The 12,995-nt window shown below is 38.1% G+C and overlaps 2 protein-coding genes across 4 annotated transcripts; one reads left to right on the top strand and one right to left on the bottom strand.

Moving 5' to 3' along the window:
- Positions 1–998: 998 nt before the first annotated feature.
- LOC128892382 (uncharacterized) lies at positions 999–10,806 on the bottom strand. 3 transcript variants are annotated; one of them, XM_054152755.1, is made up of 4 exons: positions 10,335–10,806; positions 5,688–5,909; positions 4,667–4,844; positions 999–1,309 (listed from the first exon to the last, which is right to left on the bottom strand). In XM_054152755.1, exons 1-4 carry the CDS (start codon positions 10,408–10,410, stop codon positions 1,273–1,275), a joined length of 513 nt encoding a protein of 170 aa, XP_054008730.1. In that variant the 5' UTR covers positions 10,411–10,806; the 3' UTR covers positions 999–1,272. The 3 variants fall into 3 exon arrangements, with proteins under 3 accessions (XP_054008730.1, XP_054008732.1, XP_054008731.1); XM_054152757.1 differs by having other exon boundaries at positions 4,661–4,844; positions 10,335–10,805; XM_054152756.1 differs by lacking the exon at positions 999–1,309 and having other exon boundaries at positions 2,536–4,844; positions 10,335–10,801.
- Positions 10,807–11,304: 498 nt separating this feature from the next.
- LOC128892379 (protein bric-a-brac 2-like) lies at positions 11,305–12,761 on the top strand. Its single transcript, XM_054152752.1, has one exon. The coding sequence runs from the start codon at positions 11,631–11,633 to the stop codon at positions 12,759–12,761; it is 1,131 nt and encodes a 376-aa protein (XP_054008727.1). The 5' UTR covers positions 11,305–11,630.
- The last annotated feature ends 234 nt before the right edge of the window (positions 12,762–12,995 follow it).

Below are 12,995 nucleotides of genomic sequence, written 5' to 3'. Positions count from 1 at the left end.
CGCGGTTTTCTACGAAAGCTCTTTCGTCGTCTCGATTCCTTTTTTTTTTTTTTGATATTAGTAGCGAATAAGTCTTCTCGAGTATACATTTCGCATTGAATGTATTGTAAATTATAACAATTGTGACGTACGATATTAAATAGCGAACAAAAATATATCTGCATTTATTTATCAACCTATGCACTTCATCCTAGGACTTTTGGACTCTAAACTAAATTTTGGAATCTCTATTCTGTTTACTCTTTTGATTTTCTCGCTAGTTCTATACTTATCCCGATTAGAAATAAATAAATAATATTTAAGGACTGTCATTATTATTCATTTATCTAGTTGCGATAGTAAATGAAAACTCATTTTTATTTCCATGGTTTTACTCCTACCAATAATATAATATACTTCTAATATTAATTCGACATCCTGAAAAATTAATATGATTAACTCGTAGCCAATTCGCTCGGTACCATTTATAACACATTGTTTATTTCTAAACAATGTGTCATAAACAATCACGATTTCCCAGGTCTCACCACATGGAGGCGCTACGAATGGAGACCCATAAAAGCAGTCGCGCAATTCTATACAAGTGTACGAGAATCGCTCGACATTTCACACTACCTGTGTAATAAACATTAATAAATGTTACGAGCAACAAATGAAGAGGTAGTAATAGAAATTGTCGTAAACCACTTTCTATTACTATAAATTTCCGAAAATACAATCTAAATGTTTAAAAAAACTTACGGTAATTACTCAATTTATTTCTGTTATTTCTTTTCAAGCCTGACATAAACACTCAGATTAAAAATATAAATTTTAACATAGTAATGAATTGTAGTACAGGCGAACAAAATATTTGTCTGGCCCAAAAGTATATGTTTAAGGACTAATTTCAACTTTTCCTAAGAGAGCACGTAAATTAGAAATAGAAGAGCGCAAATACTTATTACAACACGGATTATCCAAGACTGTGTTGTAGGAAATAACTTTGACCATTTGACTTGTTATTTTTTTTATTTTCTGTTTCATATTTATCAATAGTCATATATTTACAAATCTTTCGTTGCGGTTAATTTCGACCTAGTTCATGTGATGCATACACACACGTTAAAATAGTAAAAATTTAATGAATTCCCGGATAATACAACAGTCGGATGCAAAACGTACCTACAAAAAATTACGAAATCGATGGATTTCGTTGTCAGAAAAAATCGAACAAATTTCTTGTATTCAAAGCTGATTGCACGACGAATTGAGTGCGTGTATGTGTGTTAATCAGTGGTTGCCAAACATTCTGGAAGGTGTCCCACCCCTAAAAAGAAAAGTAAATTTTCTGCACCAAAGATATGTGTATATAGACAAAAAAATGAAGTTGTCTTATCAATTTAAATTGTTTGAATTTTTAACCCACTGAATACGAAACATTATTCACAGAAAGTCTCTTGGTAAATTAGATGCTGGCAAAACTCTTGTACTAGTAAATAAGTGATAACTACTATATTCTATGCTGCAAATGACGTACTACAAAACAAAACATCGCAAAACATTTATGTAATATTTTTTAATAAAATTTATAAGTAAACCTCAAGTGAAAAACGAAAATGACATAAGAAATATATATTCTCTCACAGATGTCAAAACTCCAGTGATGTTGAATTTATCCAAATTTACTGCGTCAAATTAATTGTGTTTTATACACTCCCAGTTTAGAAAATAATGATGTAAAATGTAACGTGTAACGTGTACGTGCCGAGAATCCCGAAGAACTGTACGTTTTCGTATTCGATTGAACATTAATCCTAACAGATTGTGCCACGAGAGTGCGATTCAGTCGATGACAAGCGTTCAGTCAAGGATAACGTAAAATACATCACAGAGTAAAATTTACAACTTAACAGAGCCACGCGCGCACAGAATAAATCACTCTAGCAAATATAGTCTGACGGACGACCGCCATTCGAAATATTTATACAGAAGAATTCTCTACTTGACTTTACGTAATTTCGAATCGAGAGAAGGATTGCGAGCGTGAGGTGGCTATGGCTAAAAGAACAGTAACAACAATTCTATTCAGTCAAATTGTCGAGGTGCATTGCAAAGAGTGGTTCGGTGATGAACGCGCAATAACAAGTGAAGAAAACGTCGGTGGCCCAGTCCCGCGATTTGTATCGCAAAACCCGTGACAGAAATGTCGACGACACGCAAAGTAAAGAACACAATTGATAATAATTCGCTAGTACCAGCCGCACCGTTCAAATTTGTACTCGCGAACTATAAAAATATCAAATCTTGTCTCGCGATGCCGAGCGGTCTAACGAATTCCGGGATCGATCTCGAGCACCGACTATAATCACTATGGTTAGCTTCTAGTGCGATTGTTCTGTACAAAAATGATAGAGTACAAGAATAGGTTAGATATGTATATAATATTTATATTTATATTTATATATTTATAAATCTCGAGAATGTACATCTCGATAATCTTTCGCGAGCGGGTGGACTCCCCTTTTCTCAGGAATATAAATATAGACGATGCGATTTTTATTTCTTTTTTTTTGGAATCACGATTAATTAGATTACACGCTATGGGAAAGAGAAATTATTGGCTGGCAAGAATACGCGTCCACGGAATGGCGGGGGGTTATTTACAAATTTTCTTATATTACAAGAAACGACATCGAGCACGATAACGGATGTAACGTTCTTTTGGTATGAGTGCAGCGGCATCCAAACGTCTTGCAGTTTAAAAGTTAACTTGGTTCGATCGATACGCATTCCAGGCACGGGAATGTTCGACTCTTTCCGCACACCGTTTCCTCGTTTGTTGCAAACACGCGAATTCATTTCGTTGCACTGATACCGTTCGTGGTAATGTACACTATACGTTACGACTGCAAGAAAGGTCGACGACCACTGCTTTAAAATTTTTAACGTCACGTCAAGCCCGAGATGGGCAAAATTGTAATGCGGATGTATTCTTTTGAATAACGAATATAAGTCAAAAACTGTTGATAAATTTTTAAGTTGCAGTCTAAATTATATGATCGTCTTATATGGTTCATATTATTATTAACCCTTAACGGAAGTACGTCACGTGAGACATGACACTAAGTTTTAAAGAAAATAGTTTTATATTTTAATAGTAAGCAAGATTAGAAAGTGTATTTTTTAGAAAATCTGTTATATCCATTAAAAAGAAAGTATCTATATAACCTTTTCCATCGATTAGTCTTAATATAATATTTATGAATGATAAGTTAACATGTATGATGAGAAATCAGGCCTAAAGCATTGACGTGTACGTCTAGTAAAGATTAATAAAAGCTTGTCCAAATAACTGTCTAATCACTCGAATAAAATCCTGCCCATCTCTGCATTGAACTGACTGTCCGCCTGGAGATAATTTAGATCCTGACCATTTATGTAGATCCTTCATTCTTTGGTAAAGTAACGTGAGACGTTCATGTATTCATTCTGAGAGTTATCCTCGAAAGAACAAGACATTCAGAGAAAACGATGAAACTATCCATACGACACCAGTGAATATTCCAGACGAGTTACAAATTTATCGGATACAAGAGACTATACGCAAGAAATGTATGTTAATCGACGTGAAATCGTGCGAATTTTGGCTATGGAACTCATGAATAATAATCGTGGGAATATTAATCGTGTCGCATACGGAAATTTCATCGAGAAATCAGGGATCTACGATCTTACTAAGAACGTAGAATGTAGAACGTAGAACGTAGAACGTAGAACGTAGAACGTAGAACGTAGAACGTAGAACGTAGAACGTAAAACAATAACGCTGTATATGTATGTAAATCCCGTAAAGTTTGCGTACGATGAAAAAGGTGACACGACAGCCACCCCTTTTATACAAAATATGCGATAACGTGTAAAATTTACTGACCAGCTTCTTAATATCATCGTAAAAAATTATGCTTTGAGTATGCTCGTAATGGCTAGCGAAAACGCAATCAGTTAGCCCACATTCCTTACGACTATCGTGTATAAACATAGAATCAGCGGGCGCGTAAGTAGTAGCACCTTTATGCGAAAGGATCGTGCCGTCGATTTAAAATTTACTTTTAAAAAAAAGAAAATAAATCAAAATTACGAATAGTAAAGAATTTAGAATTGTCGAGAAAGTCGATCGAATTTCTTATTTCTAAGAGACGTCGGCGTCGATATAGATAAAATGAAGCAATGTCCAACGGATAACAGACTTCCGATTACCAAGCACAAAAATACATCTACTTACACTAGCACCCCATTACATTTATTTAGCCTCTTGATTCAGTTTGACGATATTTTCTCTAGTATATACCTTGTACCTGAACTTTCGCTTGATATATACACAAAGTCACAGAACGTTGTTCCGTAAGCGTGACCAAGCTTCGAGGAGACTTTCACGCGCGCGAGACCCGATAAAAATTGGTCGATGAAAAAATGGACGAGCGAGAACCGGTGTTGGAAATTTGTTCTCGCGGTTCCATCGTAACGCGACACGCGCTACGGTAACTCAAAGCTTGCCGCTGTTAATTTCGAATCGTGTCACCGAACGTGTCACCCACTGTTCAAATCCATGCCTTCGATGAGAGGAAACAAGAGAACGCACTTTGTACACGGCACATACGTCGCTTATCGTTAAACACACCCTTACGCTATCGGTGGATCGTCATCGTCATCGTCATCCCTCGTGACTAGGACATTGCCATAACGATTCTGACGGAACTGTCGAAATCGTTGCAGCCATTTGTATCGTCTCGCGCCAAAGTACAGCAGAACACCAATTACTACGAGGAAGGTTGGGATTAACAAACCAGCCGCTACAGAACTACCTAAACAAAATTCACAGAGAGTTTAGTCTCGAAAGCATCTCGGCGTGCACAGCTGCTAAGCGTTTCTTTTTCTAAGATAATTCTGGCTTATCGGTATATGAGTAGTAAGATAATGTGACCGAATTATAGATCCAACGAGTGTTCTGAGACGAGTAGTTCTGCGAAAGTTTTCTCAAATTATCAAGGTGGGAAAGCCTTTGTCAACGAAGAGTAGCTTACGTTATGGTAAATAGGTTGTACCTGAACCTCTCAGCGACGGCGTCTGTGTGTTGTGTGACTTTAACGGTATAGGCTTAACGGCTAGGTTTAATGGAGGATAAGAGCTTCCTTCTACAGAAATAAATAAAAAATGTACAACGAACCGTTTATATATACGTTCCTTCGCATTCGAGAAAATCTAACATATTCCATACTATAATAATACATATCCGAATGATAGACAGATTTCTGTGAATCTATTATCGCTCCCATCATCCATATGAAAGGACAATAAACCTCAGCGAAGAAAATTTATAATTTAAAGCAACTGTGACTATATCGATCTAATAGGCCAGTAATATTATGCAAGTATACAAGTAATCTCATGTACTCGAAAACAACTCTGTATTTACTTGTATTAAAATGAGTAATACTCGGCGCTATAAACTGCATACTTCCTAATACTGTGATTAATATTTCTTTGGATAGACGGCTTTCATCAACGAATAAAATACTTTTTGCAATGCATTAAATTACTTACTGACGCGACAATACTTCCAAAGTTCCCGAAATCGGGAACGCTATAAACGCTATCTCGTCGCTGAGAGGTTGTAGTAACACCGCATCATCTGCAATTTGATATACCTCCTGAGTTGGGTTTAGTAGAATCTGTTTGAGCATTAGTCTCGTTAATGCTCGAAGTGGTCGTTATCTTCGAGCAATGGCCGTCCACCATCTCGTAATGTCTCTGGCACTCGCATCGTGGTTCATCGTCTTTCGTATTTTGGACGCATCTTTCGTTCTCGGCGCACTGCTCCTCCGCCTGGGTCAAGTTGCATGTTTTCTGCGTACTCGTCTCGTTCCCCGCTGAAACAATAATAATTTGTATTCGTTTGATAAATAATTTAATATTCATTAAAATTCATATTCAAGCTTTCAGATTTCTTTGAATTTCAAAGTTAGCCAACTTTCCTCGAGAAATGAACGGAAATTGTTCCCTTTTATCGTTACGAATGAAAGGTTATCCCGTATTTGCAGTAAATTGTTCTTCTTTGCATTCTAGAGCAGAGTTAGAAGACGGTGGTGGATCGAGGATCAACAAGTAGCGCGTTACATCGCGTGAGATAAGGTTCAATCAGTCGATGCGTTGCGCATCAACGATCGCATAAATTGAAAGTAGGGGACACAAAAGCCCTTTCTAGTTAATCTATCCAAAGGTTAATAGATACGAATATCAGTTACGATGATCGTGCCGTGATACGGGCGAAGGCTTCCCTGCATTCGTGATGCGTGATAAACTGATAAACGACATTCGTAGGAACAGTACGATATTAGAAAACCTTGAATACTGCAGAATATCAGGTGCAATAAACAAAGTTCCTACAATAATCAAGTTACCCAATGAGCAGTACCCTTACATTCACCTTACATTAATTACATAAACAATTTGAAACAAGTCTAGATTTTATGATTTGTTTTTAACTGGACTATTATTAATTCATTCATTTCTCGGATAATATAGTAGTAAGATGTATCTGTGCAATTCATATACATAAATTAAAACAAAAGAAAGATGATTTATTTTTAAACTAATCATAGGAAATTATACATCTTTTGTGTAATGAAATCTATTAAACTGTTACTACACAATGCTCGAGGCTATCTCTCGACCCTGTCAACTATTCCGTTCTATGAGTCAGTTTAGTTCAGTCTCTTGAAAAGACAAAACATTTGTTGTGCGTTCCAACAAGTATCGAATAATAATTTACTACCGACTTACTTTCTTGTCATTTCTTTTATTTATTGGAGGAGATTACAACTAAAAAGAAAACCAACACACTGCACTGCAAACGTTCAAGGATACCGTTTATGCGACGCCCGCGGCGCGTCGCGCCGACGCGTTAATTTTACATAAGCTACGCGTCACCTGTTTTCTTTTTAAGCATCGCGAATACGACGCATCGTGTTTCTAATCTACTCGTTATCAGGGCCTCGCTCGACGTTCCCGCCTTTTAGCCAAACAAAAGAACATGAAAGGTCCCTCGAGAGAAAGAGAGCGCGTTATTTTCGCGAGTCTATCGGCACCGAGCGGACCAAGATTGGCTGAATCAGTTAATTGAGACGAATTTGTTTTATCCCCCCGAATACAGAGGTTAACTGCACCGAATTTGAGTCAAGCAAATTAAGGAAGTTACTTTTGATTTGTTCCGACGGTGTTGTATATTAACTCGATAAACAGCCGTTTTCGAAGATTTTTAGAGGAACCATTTTCATTTAATTCAGCTCAATTGGCATCATTTTATTCCTAGTGACTCGCTCGTTCTTGCCACTGTGGATTATTCCAAGTTACACCGTGCAATTTATCCTCGAAGAAAAGACAAAGGTCGAGAATACTAAAATCAATTGTGCTACCCGATTAAAAACTGCACTTATACTCGAAAAACAAAAACCTAGAACCAAACCGATCCACCCATGTCCCAATTTTTGTCTAGAAATTTCCCATATCGTGAACCGTTTCTTTATGCGTCTTTCGGCTGAGGTATCGCATTCAGTTCCACGCGATTAATTCGCATGGTCGATACGGCCCGATGAACTTCCAAGCGATAACGTCGCGAATTCGACAGCGCGATCGAACAACGAGTCTTTTCATCCCCGTTCTGTGACGCTCGTCCGCGGATCTATCCAAGAAAACGAAAAGCTCGGTATCGCGAACGAGTGCTGACCGAGCAGAAAGACTAAAAGATGAAGTTGCGCAAGTATTTATTCGGGACAAGTAGAATTGAATATTTATACGCAAACTGCACGTGTAACAGTACCCCGTACAAAAGTGTTCCGCTAGATGAGGTTACACGAATTAACGGAATCGTCGTGGGAAGTTGTACATGTTCGATCGATAAGTCGATCTCAACAATATGGTTGAACGAGATTACCAACGAGATATTTATAAATTTGTTTGGTATAACCTGATACGTGAAATTCCGTTTAGTTCGCGCTTTTTTCTTCTACATGTATAGATAATTGTTACAATAATTCTTAAGTGGAATTGTAATAACTTTTTACTCCCGAAGAATACTGTATACGCACCAGATACGCGCAACATCCTTATCTAAAAATTTGAATGAAGAACGAAAGATAAAGAGCTGCTTATCCGTTGGCCGTTAAGTGAAAATCCAGTCCATATCTAATTTTAAAACCGTTTATCTCTACAGTGTCTACTGCAGGAATTAAATAAACGTTTGCAATTTCCACAGACTAAACGTTTCAATTTTCTCTGTAGGTAAATTAATAATAAAATTGGCTCCCGTGGGTCTCGTGAGGTGTTTGGGCGTAACAGCGACGCGTTAATCATTGCCCTCGGGAAATTAATTGCATGTATTTTCAATCGAACGTGTCGCGTGTAACGTAACGCATGAGTCCCCCGTTAATAATAAAATTACAAAAAAAAAGTCACCGTCGAATCACTCGACGTGTCAAACGTTGGGGCTACGTTGGACTTTGTTATCTCGTTGACTCATCCCGCTAATTACGAGCGAAATGTTGATCGTCCTTGTCGGAGAAATGCGTAAAAAAATTAGCCATGCCGGAGACCGCTTCCAACGATAACTTCGCACGCTTTCTCGTTAGCCAATATCAAATGTTTTTGCAAAATGTTGCTTCTTACCTAAATATCATTATTTTCTATGACGCAAAATTTCGAAAGGGTACTCGTTGTAATTAGAGGCGCGTTACACTGGGGGCTAAGAGAATATTTCATTTGCACCATCTAAAAGAAACGAACGAACGAATAAAGAGAATTTATAAATCAGAAACAACGATACAAATAATGTCAAACAACTATCTACTCCGGAATAATTCAGAAATAATAAATGAGTCTATATCTAATCTACCAAGTAGTTTTACTACTTTGTTTAAATGACCGTCTCTATATTGAACTGAAACATTGCATAACAGTTTAGTATGATCTACCAACTTTCTTACACTATTTCCAATAGATATTCTCAACGAATTATTTTGTTAGTTCTTTGGGGACAAGCTGTACGAAGACAAAAAGGCGGAAAAACCCGACGTTATCAAGGATTCCCAGACGCATGGCTATATCGAGAAATAACGAGTTAATTACGTCGTCCTGAGGAATAAGGAAGTATACGTTTCTGAATGAAAGCAATTAATTACAGAAATTTATTGAAGACATTTGCGACATTGTGTACGGATCAACGCAGTAGATAATTAGAAAACACCGTATTGCGATTTGTCCTTTCAACGTTTTATCCAGTGATGCACAACCATTTTCCTTAATAAGCCAAATGAAGAAAAAACATGTTCTGCGACGCAATTTAATTCAAATTTACGATAGACTATACTTATTGTAATGTATGTATATATGTGTACAATAACAATGACTCGCAAATAGAAACTCTTTCATACTCCACGGAGTATTCGAAACCATAGAGTGTGAATTGAGGACACAAATCGACAACAATTTTTTTTATATGTAAACTAGTATTTATCAATGTTATTATCTGAAACAGTTGACGGTTCAGTTTCAAAAATTCATAGATATCTAAACTCTGAAGAATATATAAAATAATAAAAGTTAACTTAAACTTGGAGACAAAACTTAAAAAAAAAAAAAAACACAATTTCAATTGGCAGAATAAAAATCATTTAAAGCACTCGCATTATAAACATGTTTTCAACTTCATTTTGTGGGCCCGATAAACTTGATGAATGAACTTAATAATTAGCCTCAAGAGGGTCGGCCTTTGTACATCATTGGTCTGTACAATTGAACGGTCATCGAGATAAGTTATTGCTCGTTCGACGTGGAATATCATTTAATTTTATACTTTAATCTAATTTTCATTGAACAGAGGATAACAGACAGCAAGTTGTTGGTCACTTATTTGTTATTCGACGCTTGTATCGACATAGAAAATTTACTGATATCTGCTCGTAAGGTATCGGCGACGCAGCACGGAGAAACACAACACCGGACGGGGACACAATTTCTGGACCAAAAGCAGATCAAGAGGAGAAGAGACACAGACACGACACCGGGAGCGAGAGAATACGAGAGAATGCGCTAGTGAAGGCAGAGAAAGAGACAGAACGAGGGACGAGGGGGAGGGAGGAGAAAAAGCGGAAGAAGACTATTGTGGCCTTAGGAAGGGTGACCCCAAATGGTTCGGTCGAACGAAGCAATTTCGGTCTCGTCTAATACACAAGGGAGATTGAATTTACTGCGAAATGACGAAGGGAATGGAATCGTTTAGACGAAATTCGTGTGCTTACCTGCGTAACTGAATGGCGCTAGAAAAAGAACCGCCACGATGAGATAGCGGAAAACATTGGCTCGAACGTTTCGCATTTTCCTCTTTATCGTTCGTTCGCTCCTTTCGTCCTGCCCTGCCTTCTCTGTGCTACCGTTCGATCACGGGTCACGATCACATAATAATGGAATTGGACGTTTACTCGATCGAGGTACACTCGGGTCTCGAGGTCGGTGGGTTTCTGGTTTCTGCCGCTCGAAAAAACGTAACGATCAACACAACAGACCTTCACACGCGTCTCATCAATAGGGTATTCGTGTCGATAGCCTGCAATCGATTCGTAAGGAGGATCAACAGGCGCGCGTGAGCCGGCACATCGCCGATCGGCCGGCCGTCACCACTTTTGACAGATAAATGCTAGGCCGCGCCGCGGAACGCGTTCAATCATCTGTTATTAAACGACCATTTGCTGTTATCGAAGCCAATTGGCAGTCGACGAATCGTTTCACGCGTCTCGATTCCTCGAGATATCTCGAGAGCCGGCGATTCGCCGGAACGCGCGTGCGCTGCCGACGGGCGCGAGACTCAAACATTTCAACACGACACGCCAACTTGTGGACATTTCTTTCACCTCGAAATCTCTTCCATTCGAAAATTGCTAAAGTTATTAACTTTACGGAACTCCAGACAACTCGTTTCCTTTACAACCAAGACAACACAATTTTCTCTCGATACGATTAATTAGACTCGAAGCTTACAAATTCATCCAACTGGACTCTATGAGATCTTATACTCTCTTATTTTCAGTTTTCGAGTAATACACAGTTACGAAGAAAAAGTATTGGAATAAAATATTTCAGAATCATTGTCAACTTGGGACTGCGGGGAACTGTTTTATTTTTGGCCAAAGTATCCGTGCTAGTAGTTTGTTTTTTATCTCCTAGATAACGCTAGCATCCGCCTGGCGGAAATCGATAGCTATACAGGGTATTTTTAAAAAGTAAAACCCCCACTACGGCAAAGTAACTTTTCTCCAAAAGTACACGGATTCGTCCAACTTTTACACCGTGCGAAACACGTTCTACGAATTTTAATGCATCGATTCCATACTTCGGGATTAAATGATTTCTAATTGGTAAATAGAAGATTCGCAAACTAAACGCGTATACAGTTAGTAGCGGTTATTATACAGGTTCTCCAAGGTAGTTGCGATGACAGCGGCACGTGTCATGGCGAGTTGTGTTGTCATAAACGAAAGTGGCGTACCGTGAACTGTTTGCACAAGACCTGACAAAGCTTATCAATTAGAATAACCGAAATGGCCGAAGACGCGATAATGAGTTTAAAGTGGCACAGCTTCCCGTCGCATTTAGCGATTTCCCTTGATACATGCTACGAGAAGCAACAGTTTGTAGATCTATCTTTAGTGTGCAAGGATGGGACAATTTTGAAATGTCACAAAATGGTATTGGCCAATTCGAGCTCGTTCTTTCGGCGTCTGCTCGTAGCCAACGATCATCCCCATCCTATGATCATACTTCACGACGTCGAGGCAGATGACTTAAAGACTATCGTTAACTTTATGTACTGCGGTGAAATACAAGTGGTCCAAAGTGAGGTTAGGCGATTGCTAAAACTTGCTGAGATTCTCGAAGTCACCGGACTAAGGCACATACAGACTTCGGTTTTGATCGGGGAAGCCAACAACGCGCCCCCCGAGACATCTAGAAAAACGACCACGGTGTCCCGTTTAAAATTCGAAGAAACAAAAAGTTTGCCTACCAAAGCTGTATCTGACCACGAATCCAATAACAGGCCGCAAAATAAACCGACGAGATTTATTTCACCTACTCGTATTCATAAAGGGGGGATCAAACTTCCACAAGAGAGTATCAAGAAGAGCGACGAAGGTAATACTAATTTATTAAGTCAGCGATTAGAGGCTGGTAGATCAGGAATCAGTATTGTAGATATCAATGATATGCCAAGTACCAGTAGGGGAATTTCCAACCCACCACCTCAAAAAAGGAAAGAACATTCTGATCCGGTTATCAGTTGGCCCAGCATTTTGTCTGCTATATCCAAGGATAAGCCTTTGTCTTTGAAGAAATTATGTATCATGGACGAAGTTGAAATAACGGCTGGAAAATCACCTGTAACTATTCGAGAGAATCAACAACACGACCCGTTAGATAGGAGAAAACATAATGCTAATTTGGAAAACAATCAAAGTATGAAATGTGCTGTGTACATAAAAGATGAAATAGACATAACTCCTGATATGGAAGAAGACGAAGATATGGATCCCCTTGAAGTTGAAGAGGCTGAGAACGAATGTCCAGAAAATATACGTTCTTCGCAAATGTTTTCATATACAAACATCGATCAGACCCCCTTTAATACAGGGACACTTCCAGAATTTCCACCAAGAAAGGGATCTAATGGTTAATTAAAATAAAACAATGTTTTGAAAATTGAAACAACTACTATCTGTTATGTTAAAGATAATACTTAGACTGAATAAAACTGTTTTTGTGATTATAATTTTTCTTTAACTAAAAAAATTTTCTAAAAATGTAAACATGTACACGTTAGTCATAATTCATTATCTTATTTGTTACTTTGTTACATGTCCTTATTCATTTCACAATAAACCGATTTAACCTAAACATTTCATATTATT

Source organism: Hylaeus anthracinus, unplaced genomic scaffold (genome assembly GCF_026225885.1).
Source record: "Hylaeus anthracinus isolate JK02 unplaced genomic scaffold, UHH_iyHylAnth1.0_haploid 12002, whole genome shotgun sequence".
Classification (NCBI taxonomy): Eukaryota; Metazoa; Arthropoda; class Insecta; order Hymenoptera; family Colletidae; genus Hylaeus; species Hylaeus anthracinus.
This window is presented reverse-complemented; position numbering and strand designations above follow the sequence as displayed.

Excerpts from the sequence above, each read along its gene's own strand:
- LOC128892382 (XM_054152755.1), bottom strand. The coding sequence starts at position 10,410 with ATGCGAAACGTTCGAGCCAATGTTTTCCGCTATCTCATCGTGGCGGTT. Across the intron at positions 5,910-10,334 it reads AGCGCCATTCAGTTACGCAG|CGGGGAACGAGACGAGTACG; the intron begins GTAAGCACACGA and ends TTATTGTTTCAG. Across the intron at positions 1,310-4,666 it reads GATGACGATCCACCGATAGC|GGGTGGGACACCTTCCAGAA; the intron begins GTAAGGGTGTGT and ends TTTTCTTTTTAG.
- LOC128892379 (XM_054152752.1), top strand. The coding sequence starts at position 11,631 with ATGGCCGAAGACGCGATAATGAGTTTAAAGTGGCACAGCTTCCCGTCG.